Raw genomic sequence first — 20,088 nt, forward strand, 5'->3', positions numbered from 1 at the left:
TAAGCTAACTTTTTGAAGGGACTTTTGCTAGACAATGAATGCGGTTCGGAGGGATTAAACTCGGCTACAGTGTACTGTAGTTTGGTAAGAAGTTGGAAGTTAGCTTTGGCTGTATTCTGACAGTAAACGAGACTGTGAATCGGATGGCCATCTAACCATCTACATGGGAAAAATGGAGAGAGGTCTTCAGGAATTGGTTTTAATTGGACTATTTATAGTTGGTCTTTCATGACAGCTAGTATTGACCATGGCATGTGCTACGGAAACAGCTGACCAGTCATAACAGTTCAATATTGACGTCAGAACTTTTTCAGCAAAGCCATCTCCATTCTACATTTATCGCATCAACTCTTTTTCAGCAAACACAAAAAACAACCTAAAGAAAGCATAAACACTTTCTTTACCGCAATTAATAAAGTTTGATCTAATGTTGTTGTTTCAATGCAGTTTTTCCAATGCGATACTTCAAAATGTGCATAAAAAGAATGGGAATGGAAACAAAAGTGGGATTGCATCAAATCCTCCCTGCTTGTCTTGTCTAAGTGTGACTACAGGCCATGCAAGGCTAAAATCCTCCAGAAACTGGAAGCAATAAAGGGAATTACTACAGATTTGGACTCGCTGCTGAAAAAAAGTGTCATTGTGCCATGTCTAGACTCTCCTAGTGCACCTGTAAATCCCCACACCATTTTGTCACACTACCAAGTGAAAGCACACAATTTGCAATGGTCCACCTCATAAATGCATTTTGTTGGTATCCCAGTTCATCCAGATTGGCGTTTTTGGTTTGCATTTACACTGCAATCTTACATGTGTACACATATTTCAATGGGTTACATAGAGTCCCCGGCAGTCTTTTCAGCAGTACTGCCATCTCATCTCATCTCTAAAAAACCTCTCATACATTTTAAAAGTTCCAAAACCTTTCACCAAGAAACAAATGATGGCTTTCCTCAGCCTGACTGGCCATTATAGACAGTACCTCCCTGAAATTGCTGAGGTTTCTACAGAGAGTGACCCATGACCATGGACTGAGACCCACTGACACTTAACTCTGGACTGAAGATGGATTGAGAAGTTTCAGAAGGCTAAAATGAGCACCGACGACAGCCCAAACTCTGGGTATTTAAATACATATATCACATACAGACAAATAGATTCATATCATCAGTTTTGTTTAGGTAACATGGAGGAAAGGTGAGATCAGTGGCATATTTATCTTGCAGAATCTATTAGCTGATGCACTGTACTTAACCCAGCAACTCCTTTTTACCCACAGAAGCAGATGGTGAGCAATGTGAGAAATTGCAGAAGTTTGATGTTCACCAATTGATCTGAAAGCAACGGTATTAGATAATGCTGCCTGCACTCATTCTCTATGTAGAATTGTGAGAGAGCCTATTCCAAGGGGGGAATTCTGAGGAACACCACATGTGTCAATAGCACACAAATAAATCACACCATTCAGCAGACGTCAGGACATCAGGAAACTGATCTGAGAACACACGATGTGTCGATCACCCACAGAGTGGGCAGAAGAAAGAGAGAACGCAAAAAGCTGAAGAAAGTGAAAAAATAAGGCTTAATTAACCCCCTACGCTAACTCCCACCATAGAACGAAGTCTGGCCAATCATAGCAAAGCATTGGCCACCTCTGTTTCTCATTGTCTTAATGTTCAGGCTGGTTTAGGGGGATAGATTACAGATTGTTTCTTACAGCTACCACCGTACCGTTTCCCGTCACGGGATCTCTTGCTTGTCAACAGGTTAGAGCAGCCGCACTGCTCACACAGGTTGTGTGTCTCAACTGCTGCTTCTCATTTGCATGTAGGTCAATCGCCCATTCCTGGCGTGCTGTTGTTTCTGATACTAGTATCGGAACAACTCTACTTATAATGGAGTACTTTCCTTGTGTGGTAATGCTATTTTTATGTTGTAAATAATCAAAATACTTATTTTACCAATGGCCACTGTGTCCAATAAATATCAGTGGTTTCTATAAGGAGGCTTGAAAGTTTAGTACAACCCAGAATTCAAACATATTTCGATATTCCTAGAGGCTAACTTGGGCTAAAACGGGGGTTGTAGTGTTAATGTGCTTGCCAAACCTAATGGCATATTGCTTAAAAACTTGGTGGAGCTTGAGGAAAAGGTCAGCTGCTTGAAATAAATTAGTTTGTACAACATTCGGCCGACCACATCTGAAGCCAAAACGTTTTTTTCCTGAGAAAGATGCAATAAACTGTAAACATTGGCTGTTGACACGAAAAGTGATAGAATCTTAAAGTACTGTGTCAAGAAAGTGAAAGGAGAGCATGAGATCATTCAAAGCATGGTACCTAGTATCCACTCTACTCCATCGGTGTCTAACACTGCATAGGTTAACTAGTGTTGGACAGATAGACAGTCAATGTGGCAACAAGTCCAGCGCAAAAGAAGTGCAGGGCATACAGGCAATAGCTCTTAACATTGATCAAGTGTTTTAGGATATATTTATCTCAGTGTGTTACTTATTTCTCATAATGTTGAGCGCTGTGATCAATGTCCAACCATAGACAACAAATAACAGACTTCTCCGTTTACATCACAGAGGAAATGATTGGTCTCTGGCTCAGCACTGTGTGTGACAGGGCGGATCACGCGGTAGCTGCTGAATAATGGACGGCTACATAAAACAGACCAGAGGTGTTAAGTTAAGAAGCTGCTTGCCATCATTCCCCTGAACAAGGCAGCTATTCTCACCTGGAAACTGCAATAGTTTGCACTGATTTGTTGTTGGAAGCCTGTTGTATTTTCCTCCTCAGGGGCTTGGCCACAGTTCCAGTGCTAGTGATTAATTCCTGCGATGGCATTACATAACACTATTGGTACAGATGCAGCTGATGTACTGGTCCTACTTTATGGGCTGCATGCAACAGTACATTAATGCTGCTCTGATGTGTGATAGATGTTAAGAAACCATTAATCTCAATTGATTGTATTATATTTTAGTGTCCCGTTGTTTAAAGATGATTTCAGTGCCAATGATGAAATCTTAAAAAAAAACAAAAAAAAAACAGCTGTTGGTAGCTTTAATCCCAAAGTTATCTTGGCTATATCTGTACCCACCTACACAAAGCCACATGTTGTAATGTCTAGCGCTGAAATTGAAGGTACCATACCACACACGTACACACGACTGTCTTCCAGTGGACTGAACAGGTCACCCAGTTGCAGTGAAGCTCGAGACGCGTAGCAGCAAGTCACGGGTCTCGTTCTACAGTTTCATTGAAAATGTGCTGGTTTTATTGTTTAAATTACAAATGGGTTACGAAGATAAAGTTGAGTTTTTTGCCGATTGTCAAGTATAAACCATAGACTGTATGAAATGTGGATAAAGCCTCGCACACGTCACCCGGAGGTTTCTGAAGCGTTGTCGTGAAGCTCAAAGGGCGTGGCTCTGGCCGTCAACATCTTTGTGGTGACGACACAGCCTAACTGTAAAAATGGCCGAAGAGGTGAATTGTCTGTGGAGCTGAGATGACCCGGGTTAGGCAGCAGAGGGGACAGGTAGCAGCTAGCAAAATGGTACGACACGCCCTCAATCATGCCTAGCTCTCTTCCTTTCAATTTCAACATGGATTTGTAACATCATCAGGGATCAGCAACTAGAAAAGTACGAATGCCGATGTCCTGAGAACATATTTTACTGAATATTGGCGGATATTCACTGTCAGTAAAACATTATATGACACTATGATTGTAACTGTGTAATAATTCGCGGTACACATGCGTGCCGGATTGCGATGGGGATCTGTATACGGATCACAGATTGACAAACGTTAGAACATTTTAGTGTTTCACCCAACCCTCAGATGAAAAATGGTACTAATAGTTTTTGATAATACTGGGACTAAAATGCATCTTGTATAGTGAAAAAAGGGATTTTATTGAACCTTATATTGTGTGGTGCTGTGGAGGGAAAGGATACCACAACTGACAGAAGCAATCCGATGATATCTCTGTGTTGAGGCATACCAGAGGATTACATCAGTGGTAGCCACTTATTGGAAGTAATTAGTATGCTGAAGTTTCATTTGAAATGTAGATTCCTTCCATATCTTTGCCTTGGTTTCTTGAACCAACAGTACTGAAGCACTAAAACAAGCAACCCCCATCACTAATTGAAAATGTTGTCTGATGTGATCAGTGATTGGAGGAACCCTTCCGCTCGCTTGTCTCTAGTTGGCGAGAGCGCTTCGTCTTCCCGGCCACTCTGAACCACTCTTTCACGCTCATGTGTACATGCTGGGATGCCAGGAGCTGATGTCCGTGGTGTGTCATGGTATCAGGCAGATACTGAGAGCAGCGTGGCAAGTTTAGTTTAGTGACTCAAGCTGGCACATGTATTGTGAGAGGTTTGCAGGCAGCAGTCCATTGAGTCTGCTGGTCTCCAGTTAACCAGTTTAACAACGTCCAGGCTGACTGGAGCTCCATAATGCACTCCCAATGGGCTGCGACTGCTGATATGCAGTGATACACATCAACTAACAAGAGGAAATGGGAACAGATATATCCTCGTGGACTGCATTGCAGACTGAGCGGTTTGACCCAGCATTATCCATAAGAGTGCTATTAATAGGTCAGGGCCCAGTCAGCAAAACGTACACACAGGAAGGTATCTCCAAACCAGTCACAAACACAGCCACAGTTCCACACAGCGAGGGGATCAATACACAGGATGACTCAGGTTGCACAGAGAACAGCTCTAAACAGCTCCTAGCCCCCAAACCACATATAGGGTCTGAGATGTAATACTCCAGCTCTGTATTCACCTCCCAGCACTGCACAGAGCAAGCCAAGGACAGAGAGGCTGCATGTTTAAGTGCCTTGTCACTTTAGGAAAAAAAAATCCTTCAGAGCCAAAAGGGGGCTGAGCCATTACCACCATCAACACAGTGTCACCTAGACAATGAATCAAGGGGAAGCCTTGAAGGTGAGCACTCAGACTGGTGTTTTAATTACCTCATCACTTCCCTTTTTTCCTAGAGTTTGGCATAATTAGCCTGAACCTCTGAATCACCACACACATCTTTGATTTGTTCAAAAGGGAACAACAACGTGCGCTAACAAGCGTGGAGGAGATGGACGCAGCCGGCAGCATCAAGTCGTTGTGAGTAGAAATACCAACTCTCAAACTGGCATATATCTGAAGTTGACTGCTAACTGCTCCTAGCAACCACTACTGCAGCTTTTGTGTCGACTGAAAATGTTGTCGGCGGGAATGATTCCATCAAAGAAAAAGAAAACAACAGAAGAGATTCCTGGAGAAATTGTGGTGTGAATGCTTGATACTAAACTGTATTGCTGGCTTAAAAAGTTGAATAACATCCATGATGTATCCCGGGACAGAGGATGCCGTATGTGTACAGATTGTAAAGCCCTCAGAGGCAAATTTGTAATTTGTGATTTTGGGCTATAGTAAATAAATTGAACATATATTTCAACAAACATTTAGGTTTGTGGTGTCAAACGGTGAGAATGGGAGCAGGTTAGAACCTGGGACAAAGACATGTTTGTCTCAGTTGTCATGGGAGTCAATGCAGCAGTTCCTTAGTACTCAGTGCCCAATGTGTAAATCTGTTTGCTTCCTTTGCTACATTGTATGAAAGAACACACACTATCCTAGATGTTGAAGCTAAAATGATGAATGGATAGTGAAAGATTGTGGGAATGAGTTTAAGATTTTGGAACGTATGAAAGGTATGAATACTAAAAGTTGTAAAGTATATGTTCAATTGAGCTGAAGATTTCAATATTTAAATGAAGTTTTTGCAATAACAAATAAGGAATTAATTGAGTGCTGACAAAAAGGAAAAGAACGATAGGAACTCCCCTTCTAAAATAAATCAGCTAGCAAAAGCCCAATACCAAGCTGAATGAATAAAATGAAACAAAATGGCCATTCAGTCGGGTTATCATTCAGTCTAATGGCTGATACCTCTAAATACTATAATATCCTCAGAGACTCAGCCACAGTTACTAGTGAAAGACACAAATCAGAGCTGCAGAAAATCCAAAACACTCACTGCCCAAACAAAGTTGAAATCCCCTACACAGATAGCAGGTTTAATAGTTGTATAGTCCTCGTAATTATCATACAAACTGAAAACTACTCAGCACCATTGCATTTAGTATAACACATACATATGGAAGAATTATTTAAAAATAGACTGGTTAGAAAGGATGCTGCAGAGGGGAAAGTATCCTAACTCTCCCTAGTATGGGTCAGACACCCAGGTAGTTCACACTTCAGGCCCACTGTTTGTAGCACAAGCTCGCTGTTAAAAATGGGTTGTTCCTGATCCCAATATGAACACATTCTGATGACATCACCAGACATTTTACCAAGCTCCTCCAGAACCACAGACAGCATGATACAGTTGTGTTCACAGAGTGAGTGGAACCAACCATGAAAAGTTATTATAAAAAGGATTTTGCTTGGTAAGATTGAAATGAAAACGCATACATAACTGTGCAAGACTTCCTTTTCTCTCTCTTAGATGGGAAGAAGGAAAATATAGAATACAACACTTTAGTCTGTAGCAATGAGCATGGCTAGCAGGTTAGCATTCCTCTGGAAGCCTGAGTATATATCATATGTTGTCACAATTTCCAATCGTTAAAACATTGTCAAAGTAGAAACCTTTTTAAAAATAAAAAGGTCTCGCACAGAAATGCATTCTTGTCAGGATGGATAAGCTTCTAAAAAAAAAGTCAATTTAGGTTAAAGGATTCAATACAAACAGTGTAACAGTGTTCTAATGTGCAATCAATGTGCATCATAGCCCTTCTATGAGATGATGATGTCACTCAATACAAGACCAGCGCTAGCCTGATATGAGGCTTGAATCATACAATGCCACAACAATGCAAGCTTCACACACAGATCTGCACACCCACAGTGTGTCTCACTGGCTAGCAGGTGCAGCCTCCGAGTGGACTGCCAAACAGACAGCCTTTCCAGGGCTACGGTACAGTGAGGGAAGCCAGCCAGGAACAGGCACTAGCCACGCTAGCATGGCTAGCAGGATGCACGCACACAATACCTGCCACAACGTCAATCAATCACACATTATGATCATGAAGGTGCAGATCTCTCCCACACGCACACACACAAATATAAGGCCAGGCCAGGACACACTTGTCCAGATCCATTGTCTCTGGGTTTGGCGTGGAAACACAGACAGATTGATGAAAAGATGGATGGATAGAAGGATGGATGGAAGTAAGGAAGGAAGGATGCAGAGGTAGATAGCTCACCGGTTTGCCTTCTTCCTTTCTCTCCACCTCTTTCAGCACATTATCCAGGCTAAGTGTGCATGTGTGTGTGCGTGTGTGAGTGTGTGAGTGTGTGCGTGTGTGCGTGTGTGTGTGTGTGTGTGTGTGTGTGTGTGTGTGTGTGGTGAGCCGGCAAGGAGACACACTGCTACATCCCCTCCTCTTCCTCTCTCTGACGCTCCCTCCCTCCTTCTCTCTCCTCCCTAGTCTTTATTTAATAATCCCCCCCCCTCCCTCTCTCTCTCTCTCTCTCTCTGTCTCTCTCTCTCTCTGTGTATTGCTCCTCACAGCTGATTGAGTCGCCTTGCTTTCCTCAAGACTGTTTGATTCTCCCTCTGTCCGTTTCTCCCGTCTTCTTGTTCTCCTTGATGAAGTCGTCTCACTGTTTTTTTGGCATGGCAGGCGGAGCCAAAAATAGAAGAGCGATAGAAAAACAAAATGCAGTGCCTGCCTTGTTTATTAAGCGCTGCTATCTGCATAGTACAATGCTCCCCCCCCTCTCTCTCTCTCTCTCTCTCTCTCTCTCCCCCTGTCTTTCCCTTTCACACCGTGTCCCCTCGCCAGCCTCTGTGCCTTGTGTGATGCAGCAGCACTGTAGCTCCTCCCCCGAGAGACAGCAGTGCCACACAGCTGAGAGAAAGAGAGGGGGATGCTGGGAAAGCTTGGTGTCAGTGGGAGGGGGAAGAGGAGGGTGGGGCTGTGGGTGGATGGACAGTGCTTGGTGATGGGGGTTGGCGGGGGTCTGCTGGAGAATCCGGTGCAAGGCAGGGCAGCATCATCAGAGAGGAGGGGGTGGGGGGGGGGGGGTATCTCTCTCTGTCTCTCACACACACACACACACACACACACACACACACACACACACACACACACACCTTGTCTATTGTTGTCAGCTCTACCTTTTGATCAGGCATTTAAGGACATCTGTCAGTTTAAAGCCTAGAGTTGACAGTAAAAAGTGTATAAATCTTTATTTCATTTTGGTAACTTTTGGTATGAATTTAACATAATCATATGGGACCATAGGTCATTTCTTTTTTTAAAGTAAACGTTTGCCAAACAGGAAATTAGCTATTTTAGATTTGTTGCGTACATTTTAACTTTCTGAACAAATTTGATGCCTTTAAGATGCTCAAAAACACATTTTCAAGTAGTTAATATTTTTGATTTGATAGGGCTTGTCACACTATAGTACCTACTTACATTTAGCCTTCAAATGCATTTTTGACGGAGTTAATATCCTCGGCAACTAAGAAAACTTGAAACAAGCATCAGAACCTTGCAAGAACATACAGTAGTTTGGTTAATGAAACGTTGTGTGGGCTCCATAGCGCCCCCTAATGCATAGCAGGCCTTAGTCGGGATGAAGTTGAAAAGTGTCTTAAACCTGCCTTATTCTATTGGCCACCAGGGGGCGATTCCTCTGGCTGTATAGAAGTCTATATACAGTAAATGACTCTACTTCTCTTGATTTATTCCCTCAGTAAACATTGTAAACATGAGTTTATGTCTCAATCTCTAGTATCAAGTCTTATTCAATACAGCATGATGTTCATTTTGTAAAGTATGGTCATTTAGAGTCAAATAGACCATGAAGTATATGCTTTAGGGCGGGGCTACAAGGTGATTGACAGGTTGCTGCCCCTACTAGAGCCGTATACTTTCCTACGGCGCTTGTTTTTCAGCCTAAATAAGGTCACTTCTGTTCACTGGTTGCTGATATGCCAAACTTGAGGCTTCAAAATAGCAGTCCACAAACTAATGGGTGATGTCATGACAAAAACATCCACTTCTTACAGTCTATGGTTTCTCCTGTATTTTATGCTAACTCTTTTGAATTCCAGGGTTTATAGGATAAACAAATTATAGGCAAATCTTAGAGGCGGAAGATTCAAAAGCACAACGATAAAAAGCAAAACAAATGGAAATTGAATATGATGTTCATATTTTTGTTTGTTTTTGTGAACACCCTTTGATGTTTCAATATGTTGACAAAGCATTAGCGTCTGCATAGTTCATCAGAAGATATCCGCCCAGTCAGCCTTGAAAAACAGACAGTGACTCCCTCCTCTCCTCCTCTCTAAAAAACTAATCTTCATCCTTCCCTCCTCATGTCCATCATGTTGCTAGCCTCTTGTTCAGATAGTTTTACGAGCTAGAAGGACCAGACGATTATCAAGCAAAAGCATTTGTTAATATTGTATGTCAGCCCCCCGGCCAGGGGGTTAAAACGCTGAAGCACACAAGACAACTTGTGTGACCAGATTTGAACAAGCAGGAGAGCCTTCATCTGCTGACTGTCTCCCAAAGCTGCAGTGCTCAACATCCGTTTCACCAGCTGGAAAATCCTAAACTCTCAATTTCACCAACTTTCGACTTTCACCGACTAAATAAAGACGTCATAAACATGATACGACCGGCATAAAAACAAATAGAAAGTGCATACAAATTACTCTGTAACTTAGTTTTGGTCGCTGTCACTGCAGAAATGTAAATATAAAGGCAATGTTTTTAGCTGCTTTCATTCAAAAATCAAAAATTTTGAATCCAGAACACCGTCAGTCACTAGATTGTGGGTTTCATTTTTAGGGTAAAGTATCACGTTCAGAAGCACAGACGGATGTATTCGGTAATTTTTCTAAATAAAATATCTTTCCGACCTTCATAATCAATCAACATTTTTTTCATTCATTCTTTCTGTACCAAGGGACCCACGGACCCGGACCCGGACCCGGACCCGGACCCGGTGGTTGGGGGCCGCTGTTCTAGAGAAGCCTCACCCGCCACCACTTTGTACTTACACTACAGCCAGGTGCCAGGTGCAGGGATGTCTAACCTAGTTTAACAGTTCCATTGGTGGTCACAGAGGGAGATCGTGAAAGCAGAGGGGAGTTTACTCACTGTCTTCTCCAGGGCAGGGCATGCCAGGCCGATCCGGGATACTGGGGAAGACTGCAGGAGACAGAAAATGAAAAGGAGATTTCAATCTGTTTTCTGCTCCTGTCACAAAGCAGAGGTCTGAGAACAATATTCAAATTCGAAACCCTAACCCACATGATGAACACCCTGAATTTGTATTCAGGGTGTTCATCATCCCATGAATAAATGGGAAAATGGGAAATAATTCATCATTTGTTTTTAAATACTTTATAAGTTGTGCCTTTTCTCTGGATTATAAAATGCTAACTCACCGTGCAGGAGTAGACCGGACCTCTTTGTTCGACTGTAAATACGAAATGCCTCCTCCAGCTCCATCTGAGACGAGATGGTGCAAGGGTCCCCTACACACACACACACACACACACACACAATCATATTAATTTCGGAAGACAAGTCCCTGTGTCTTGACAAGCCAGTCAAAGTTAGCATTTCTATCTGCAGTACACCTTAAAGCAACATGAGGGAGCCTGAATGTTCATATTGCTCTGATAATTGTAATCTACTTACAATATTTAATCTGATATGAAAAATGTGCATACATTCTGTTTGTTTAACTGATGAGAGGAAATAAAGAGAACGTGATAGTCTTCTACCTCCTTCTAATTGTATTTATATGGTATTTTTCAGGACTATTCTATTAGTGTTCAACGAGGTCCAGGTAGAGAGAATATAATTTCTAACTTGCGCTATGATTTAGTGCCATAATTATAGTAGCTTAACAGTTATATTAACGTCTGTACGTTGTCAACAACTGACTGTCATTTCAAATATAGAAAGTTAAATTGAATAATATCTGAACAATATTTATCGTTAGTTTTCAAATTGAACTCGATGATTTATAATGAATAAATACTCTAATAATAAATAAATGTTCTTCTCTCATTAAAATTTACAATAAGGGCTGGATTTTAAAATGGAAAAAAAAAAAACATTACAGAAAGCTTTTGAATGATATATATCTTAATATATAGTAATTAATTTTACAAAAATGAATTGAACTGAATAAATTGTCCTGGAGCTTTAACTTCAGTTCATTCATGTGTTGAAGTGATGTCACACAAAAAAGCTATGATATTATATTCTTCTCGGAACATAAGAGACATATAGGTTCATTCTTCCAACGAACGGCTCCATTCCTGGTTGAAGGCTCTGATTGTGTTCTCCACTTTTCTCTTCTAGGAGAACGCCATGTGAAATAATTTCTCTGACTCTCGTACTATTGCGACTGTTCGGCCTCTCGTCTCGTCTCTCCCGTCTGTTTACTCGAGCCGCAAGGCTTATCGCAATACACGTATTTGATTGGCTGGGTAGCATCACGTGACGTGATTAACAACGCATGTAATTGGTCGGTGTGTTCCTTGGACTCGTTACCGATTTTAGGTCCAGGGTCCAGATACAACAGTGTCCGGATCAGGATCGCGGTCCGCTTATAAGTAGCAGACCTGCAAACTCATGAAGGGTGAAAAAGGTGACACCAGCGGGGGGAGAGTCAGTGCCGAACAGCGTCACTCGTCGAGAAGCTGACAAACTATGATCATTGTGGGTTTTATTTCTTCTTTTGACAATACCCAAGTGTACACAGGTACACAAGTGTATGTGTATATATATATATATATATATATATATATATATATATATATATATATATATATATATATATATATATATATATATATATTACACATATTACCGTTCAAAAGTTTGGGGTCACCCAGACAAATGTTCAATTTCTTCGCAATTTCCTGCATGGAATAGCCTTCATTTCTAAGAACAAGAACAAACTGGCGAGTTTCACATGAAAGTTCTCTTTTTCTGGCCATTTTGAGAGTATAATGAATCCACAAATGTGATGCTATGCATAGAAAGGCCAGTGTTATAGCTTCTCTCACCAGCATAACTGTTTTAAGCTGTGCTAACATAATTGCACAAGGGTTTTCAAGGGTTTTCTAATCATCCATTATTCGTCTATGCGATTAGCAAACACAATGTACCATTAGAACACTGGAGTGATAGTTGCTGGAAATGGGCCTCTATACACCTATGTAGATATTTCATTAAAAACCAGACGTTTCCACCTAGAATAGTCATTTACCACATTAACAATGTATAGTGTATTACTGATTAATTTAATGTCATCTTCATTGAAAAAAACAGTGCTTTTCTTTGAAAAATAAGGAAATTTCTAAGTGACCCCAAACTTTTGAACAGTAGTGTGTGTGTGTGTGTGTGTGTGTATATATATATATATATATATATATATATATATATATATATATATATCATGTATTTTGTAGACTTAATACGTACAATATGCAATACTGCTGCACTATACTGAATGTTGTTTTGCTACTACTACATCATAATAACTTCATAATATTACACTTATATGCCATAATATGTATAATTTACCAGCCTTTTTATTTTATTTGACCATATTATGTCATACTGTTACACCACTTTACTTTGAGGAGACGTCACTGTTAGTCTAGAACACTGAATAATGTTTCTACCAGTAAACCTGAACACCTCTCTCTGTGTTATACACACACATACATAACTATATAACTATATAGATTCTACACTTAGATCTTAAACCCTTAAATATAAATAGTAGCCCGGCCACCCTGCGGAGGAAACTTATTTCGTTTTTTTTATTACAATAAAAGTTGGATAAAATCTCCATTGTCCTCTCCTTATATGTAGTGAGGTGTCGGTAGGTAGAGCTAACAGAGCCGCTGACTCGCCGCTCTCCTGTCTGACGTCACACTCTGCCACGGACTCGCCGCTGCCAGTAATCTCACTCGCTGTCTCTCCAACAACGCTAGCTAACATGATAGCTAGCGGACTAGCTTGCCATTAAAAAACTGGTGGGAGGGAAATGAAGCCGCTGTAGACATCTTAACGCTGATTGGCCAAGACTCGACACGTCAAAGATCTTCTATTGCTAAGATGATCACAACCTCAGTTTTTTCCAGTGTCCCACTCCAATCTCAGAAACTGCGACCAGTTGACCCTCCTCCCAAAAACAAAAACTCTTCGGATCTACACGATTCACGTGGATGACGTATTTTCATTTCAAAACGGTGAAAGGTGACAAGTTTGCAGGTATGTAGTAGGGATGGGCATCGTTTGGGTTTTTTACGATACCGGTGCTAAAACAGTGCCTGAAGAAATACTTTTTTATTGCCAAGGCAATTTCTTTTCTTCAAATTGAACAATATATTAACTGTTTAAAGTATACTATAAATATAAATAAATACGTGTGCAACAGAACTCCACTCAGAAACGGTTGGATTCTACAAACTCTGCTGCTTTACTGCTCTACACGTCATCATTAATATCAACTGGAGAGCATTTCTGAACCAGACAGAGCTGCTCTTGAATTCGGCAAACACCAACTGAACCGAGGAACAAACACGTCTCCTAATAATCTCACTTGGAGCATTTCTCAGCCGATGTTCTTGCCGGTCAGCTGCGGATTCTCCGCTCTGACGTTGACCTCCATCAGGGAAACAGACGTTTCTAGCAGGAAGTTTAGAGTTTCTCGTTCGGGAGTCTTTTCCGTCTCTAGAAACTCTGCAGCTTTCTCGTCCAGCATTTAAAACAGACGTTTCCTCAACGAGGTTTGGTGGAGGAAACGGAGCGTTTCTCTCTCCGAGTTCGGCTCTTCTTCTTTACATGGAGTTGTTTTGTTATATGGTCTCATGTATAAAGTATTTAACATGTGTATTTGTTTCAATAACACATGCATGAAACAAAGTTATGATTTACCAAACGCTAAAAAAAAGCTTTAGCTGGTTTACAAGATAATACAATTGTATGTGGAAATGGACCTGTTGTGAATTTGTATGGAGGACAGAAAATTACTTGAGTATAAATTAATTAATTAATAAATGCATGAATAAATACATGCTTAAATAAATGCTTAAATAAATGTATAAATAAATACAGGAATAAATAAATAAATATAAGTTATACCTAAACAGGACATCATTAAATAAATCTATTTCTACATTTCTTCATTTATTTATGCCTGTATTTCTGTGTCCTTGTATGCAAATGAACTGGGCGGTAAAGCATGATTGGTCACAGGAGTGTGATCACCTGGTATGTTATGCTCTACAGCTTCTGCCTTCACATGTTGTTGAAGTTGGCAAGCTCAGCTAACCGTTAGCAGAAGTCTGGATTTTCAATGCCGTGTCCGGCGTCCGGCGCAGCATCAAGCGAGTGACGCAAGATCCCCTTAGTACCGGGCCGCACAGAAAGAATGGAAAAAATAATAATCGCAAAATATGTTTTATTTTGAAGAATGAGCGGATACATCCGTCTGTGCGTCTGAGCCTCTTAGTCTTGACACATGTGAAGAGGCTACGTGAAAACGCTACCCCGAAAATGAAACTTAAATGTACGTTTCAACTCTGCTGGAGTGCCGGTGTTCTGGATGACATTAATGGCAGAATATCCTGAAAACCTGCAAGCAACATCCAAACCATGAATGTGAATACAGATCGCGATCAGTAGTGTTGCATGCTGGGTGTGGAAACCATGAGTGCGAGTAGAGAGACGCGAGGACTACTATCAATGTCAGTCAGTGATCATCAACATCATGTATTAGAGTAAATTTAACGTTTTCTCTGAGCCATAGAATCTATCTCAGAGACAGGGCCGCTTGATGACGGAGGTGGGCCGGCCCAACGCCGTCGGCCTACCGGGGATTTCCCCGGTGTCCCCCATGGCCAGTCCGTCCCTGCTTTGGGGCAAATAGGATGTCTATGCAGCGAATAGGTTTACAGATGCGCTCCTTAGCGCCATCTATCGTCGGGGAGTTTGAAATGGAACGAACGCGCCTCGGCCCAAAATCAGAATTTTTTTTACCGTGAGAAATTGGTTGTGGTTGAGTGCATGTGAAAACATGCAAAAGCGTGTGTCACACGGCGGAACCGTGAGAGTTGGTAGCTCTGTGTTGTGATCTTCGTAATAGAAGATCTTTGATGTGTCGAGACTTTTTGAAATGATCCGCTGGCTCCGATTTCTCCGTAGCGGTTAAACATGAGATATAATTCTGTTTTGAGGGTCTAACGAGCAATCTTTATTAGTTTATTATTTATTCACAGTAACGTTACATCAGTTTGACGGTGGGAAAGGTTAAGATTCACAACTTAAGATTTTAATTCAACTTTGAACTACAGTCTTATTACTTTTTACCGAATTGATTGCAATTATATATATATATATAAATAAATACATAAACAAATACATATTAATGAATTGTTAATTACAATTAATAATTACATATTAATAAGATATTATATATATATATATATATATATATAAGATATATATATATATATATATATATATATATATATATATATATATATATATATATATATATATATATAACATATAAAAAATACAAATACATATTAATTAATTGAAAAAAGCAGGGTATGCTCCAAGGAGATCAAATACAGTAAAAAGGGCTCATATCCCCTCTCTTCACACTTAATAAAATCAAACTGCACCCCTCCTATGCAATTATTCACAGCCTCACAAAATACCGCATAGTGTCCTCCTTTTTGTGTTATGGATATGGTCACTCTAGCCTAGACAGCTTTTTGACTTCGTCTACAGGGGCCATGTGAAGGGATCTGTTGCTTCTGTCTTGCTCCCCTACTTGACCAATCCTGTTTAACAATGAGGTTCGGACCGCCCCAGCTCATTTGCATATAAGGACACAGAAATGCAGGCATAAATAAATGAAGAAATACATACAGACATATAAATACAGACATAAATAAATGAAAAAAATACAGAAATGTACCAACGCAGTACGGAGCAGCGCCATCTTTCAAACGGACACCTTGCTGTGAGGCACACCCACCTTCATCATCGATCCACTTGAGTGTGATGGGCTGCTGCTTGGCAACGCTGCACATCTTTCTCACCTCCTCGTGCAACTCCACGAAGGTTACCGTGGCTGCCAAGTCTGCGATCAACATGTCCCTGGAAGCACACACAGAGGAAACGTCAAGGTTGAGTAACTTTATGGAAGTGGACCAGAGATCAAGAGATCCAGAAGGGGCTTCCAAAAGTAAATGAGGACGCCACTCACTACTATTAAATTAAAAGTACACTTATCTCATCTGGCAAAAGAAAAATCACAGTACTTGGACGTGCAAACAGGTTTGTCAGAGTGAAGGATGGAGGAAGATGTTGGCTGGGTTTGTAGCAGATTTAATGACTCGCTGATCAATTCTGTTGAATGGGTTGGCTCGTGTCTGTCTCAGCTGTTTACCAGCTTGTAAATGTTATTGGGTGTTGAATGATGTCACCCAGAATGTCTCTACAGATTTTGGAACTGAGGATCAGTTTACTAGCCATAAGGGGGAAAACTCAGATGTTTAACGAACATGAAAATCTATTCTTTAACTTGGAAATAGCAGATGAAGACAGGGGACAGTGGTTAAAAACTCACAAGTAACACAACACCTACATTTCATAGCTAAGATTATTTAGTATAATGTTTTCTGTTTCTCTTGAAACTACACAGAAAGCCTGGAGGTGTACAACATTTTCAAGGAAGGGAGAATCTAATGAAAGGTGTTATCAAGTTGCATTATGGGAAGTGTATATAGGATCAAGCATTTTATGCCTCTAATTTACTGCATTATCATTTATATTTAAATCATAAAGGTATTCAATATTGTGCGCATGTCAAACCGCCATCTTAGTCTGAGACAAGGAAGCGGGCGGAGTTACGATGGGGAGCTAAATGTGTTTTTTACCCTCGAAACAAAATAAAAAGTGGCATTAAATCATCGGAAAACATTATACAATCATTTTGTATCAATAGTTAGTGGGTTTTTTTCTGCTAAAAACTGTCCAGACCAGAAAACAACTCTGATCAGCAGCTGCAGTCATCAGAAACCGACGTCGCTTCACGTGACGCTTCAGAGAAAAGGACGTCTCATTTCTCTTAAAACATATTTCCTAGTTTCCTCTCTCCTCTCATTGTACTAAAAAGACGCAGGTGAGGGAAACAGGGATGCAATTAAGAGACTTGGGATGCACCCAGTGAAAGAAGAATGTGTGTGCCTTCGGTACGGGTCACAAAAGCTTCAACGCTAACTGGCAGCGCACGACGGACCGAAAAAGCCCGTGACTTAAAGGCAGCTTTGGGAAAACAACAGTCTTTTTTCACAAGACTGGTAGTAAAATCACAAAAAGGAACTGAAGCTTTGTTTAGAGCTGTGAATTTGTTTGATAAAGAGCAAGAAAGCCTTTTCTGACGGGGAGGTCTGGAAAGATGTTCAACTGGGGCCAAGTACGATGGCTAGAAGAGTGTCGGCTCTATCCGAAAACCTGACGGAGCAACTGGATCTGGATCTGGCTGAGTGCAGGTGGTATAGCATCCAGTGTGACAAGTCTGTGGACAGCACCAGTACAGCTCAGCTGATGATGATGTTGTTCATCTGGATGGTGTTTGATGAAGTTCTGACACTTTTTCCCCTGAAGACAACAACGAGGGAAATTGGCATCTACAAACGCGGTGAAGAGGTTCTTCGTGGAGAAAAAGGTACCGTTAGAAAAGCTGGTGTCGGTGACAACAGATGGGGCTCACGCCATGACGGGCCGACATGCAGGCTTCATAGCGCAATGCAAAGGTGATCCAGACTTCCCAAAGTTTCTACATTTTACCTTTCTTGCAAGTGGACATGCCATGCATTGCTGAGCAACTAAGTGCTGTGTTCAACTTGGAGGCTGGACAGGTGGAGGATGAAAATCGTAACATTGCAAAATGACCTCCACCTCAAAACCCATCAGTCTGCACCAAAACTTTAGTGCCTTGTGGACACAGAAAAATACAAAGGTGTAAGCACAGCAGCTATGAAAGTTACCTGCCTTTTTGGTTCGACCTCTCTCTGTGAATCAGCCTTCTCTCACTTTTCATGAAGAACAAACACAGAACACGCCTGACTGATGCACACCTACAAGACTCACTCAGAGTTGCAGTGTCAAACTATACTCCAGACTACAGCACATTGGTGACCAGTATGCAATGCCAAGCTTCCCACTAAAAGACATCTACAGACAAAGAAAAAGTCCACATAGGTTTTCATTGAAAACACAATGACAACATTAACACAAAATGTGAAAAAGAATTTGTTCAAAAAGTGTAACAGATGTTATGATTTGTCTAAACTGCTACAGATTTGGTGATTAGTATTAATGTGATATGATTCATTTAAAAATATGAAGTGAAATGAGTTTGCTTTTGTTAAACCTACATAACTGACAATTCATACAGACAAAGTACATGATTTGTTAAATTTGACAAAGGTAGTGGTTAAATATGACAGTTAATGATTTCCTAATATGTGATAATTTGTAAAAAAAAAATATATATATATATATATATATATATATATATATTTAAGCAATAAGGTACGAGAGGCAGTACTGTGTCGTGCAATAATTTGCGCGTCGGGCCTAACAACTCCCTTGAACTGTACATTATTGTAGACACAGTACTGCCTCGAGTACCTTATTGCTTTCATAATACGGGTACCTGCGACCTTGTAAATAGTAATAGTAAGCTCCCTTTCAGCACAAAATAGTTGTAGCCACCAAACGCTGTGTATCGCATTTCAGCGACAGAGAAAATAGTCCTGGTTGCCGCCATACACGTACAGGACTATAAAACTGACTGGTTGAAAGCAGGGTGGAGGATGACACGCAGCCACCGATGTAAAGAAGTGCTCTCGCTGCTTCTGTCCGTCTTTTCTCCGTCATTTTTCTCCTCCATGATGTTTAGAGAACTTGCCTCGCGTCGGGAAATTACCGACGTAATTATCTCTCCCTTGGTTTCCGGTTTTATGCACTCGCTCCCCGTTAACTAGTCTGCTCTCCTGATTGCAGGACCAGAAACATGCCAAAATTAAATACAAGTCCCGACGCCTTTTCGCAGCTCGCAACAAACAGTAAAGTCCTACTACTGGAATACTTGTACAGTCTCTACGGTTACAGACGTGGTACTTTGAATTAGTTAAATAGTGAAACGTTATAATCGCTCAGTCATGTTGAGCTTATGTAATTACGTAATTATACAAATATAACAATCTTTTTTTTTAAATGTAGTCCATCGTTTCTCTTCTCACAAGGGTTTACAGTACTTTAGCCGTTTAAATTTATTAAATCGGACCTGTGGTTGATGATCTAGAAGCGTTTGAGTTTTTTAAAACTCATTTTCAGAAAAAAAAGGTTAAGTGCGCACTGATATGGGACACTCTAAATGTAAACAGGCTGTACAGTACTTTATGGCTGAATAACATATATATATATATATACATATACATATACATATATATATACATATATACATACATACATACATACATACATACATACATACATACATACATACATACATACATATATATATATATATATATATATATAAATAAAACAATATATATATATATATATATATATATAATATATATATATAAATAAAACAACAGGTGTGATTTTAAACAAAATGCTACTTAAGTGCTTCATACAAAAATATCAGAGATGTGATATCTCTGACTTAAATGTTGAAACTGATTAACAGAAATAAATGTTGCATGTTTAAATATATCTGTGTTTCCTACCATCATTGTTGTGGAAATTATTGTTAATAATTATTGTGAGGGATAATTAACATTGATATGTGATCAGACAGTCACTTCACGTATATTGCTATTATTATTATTATTATTAAAAGGTGATCTGTGCAGCTTTGTTATTCGGGAAGTTATCAAACAAGTAGCCCTTTGTATTATT

At 40.3% G+C, this 20,088-nt stretch overlaps 1 protein-coding gene across 1 annotated transcript in view; it reads right to left on the reverse strand.

Annotated features, from left to right (window-relative positions):
* The window catches only part of prkcz (protein kinase C, zeta), a gene marked incomplete at both ends in the record, with an annotated part of 116,249 nt that overhangs the window by 91,933 nt on the left and 4,228 nt on the right, over nt 1-20,088 (reverse strand). The window contains 3 exons of the mRNA XM_079226819.1: nt 10,222-10,272; nt 10,512-10,601; nt 16,145-16,266. Of these exons, the coding sequence (XP_079082945.1) occupies nt 10,222-10,272; nt 10,512-10,601; nt 16,145-16,266 (263 nt within the window). The remainder of the gene's footprint in view (nt 1-10,221; nt 10,273-10,511; nt 10,602-16,144; nt 16,267-20,088) is intronic.

This window comes from Taurulus bubalis (assembly GCF_910589615.1).
Source record: "Taurulus bubalis genome assembly, chromosome: 11".
Lineage (NCBI taxonomy): Eukaryota > Metazoa > Chordata > Actinopteri > Perciformes > Cottidae > Taurulus > Taurulus bubalis.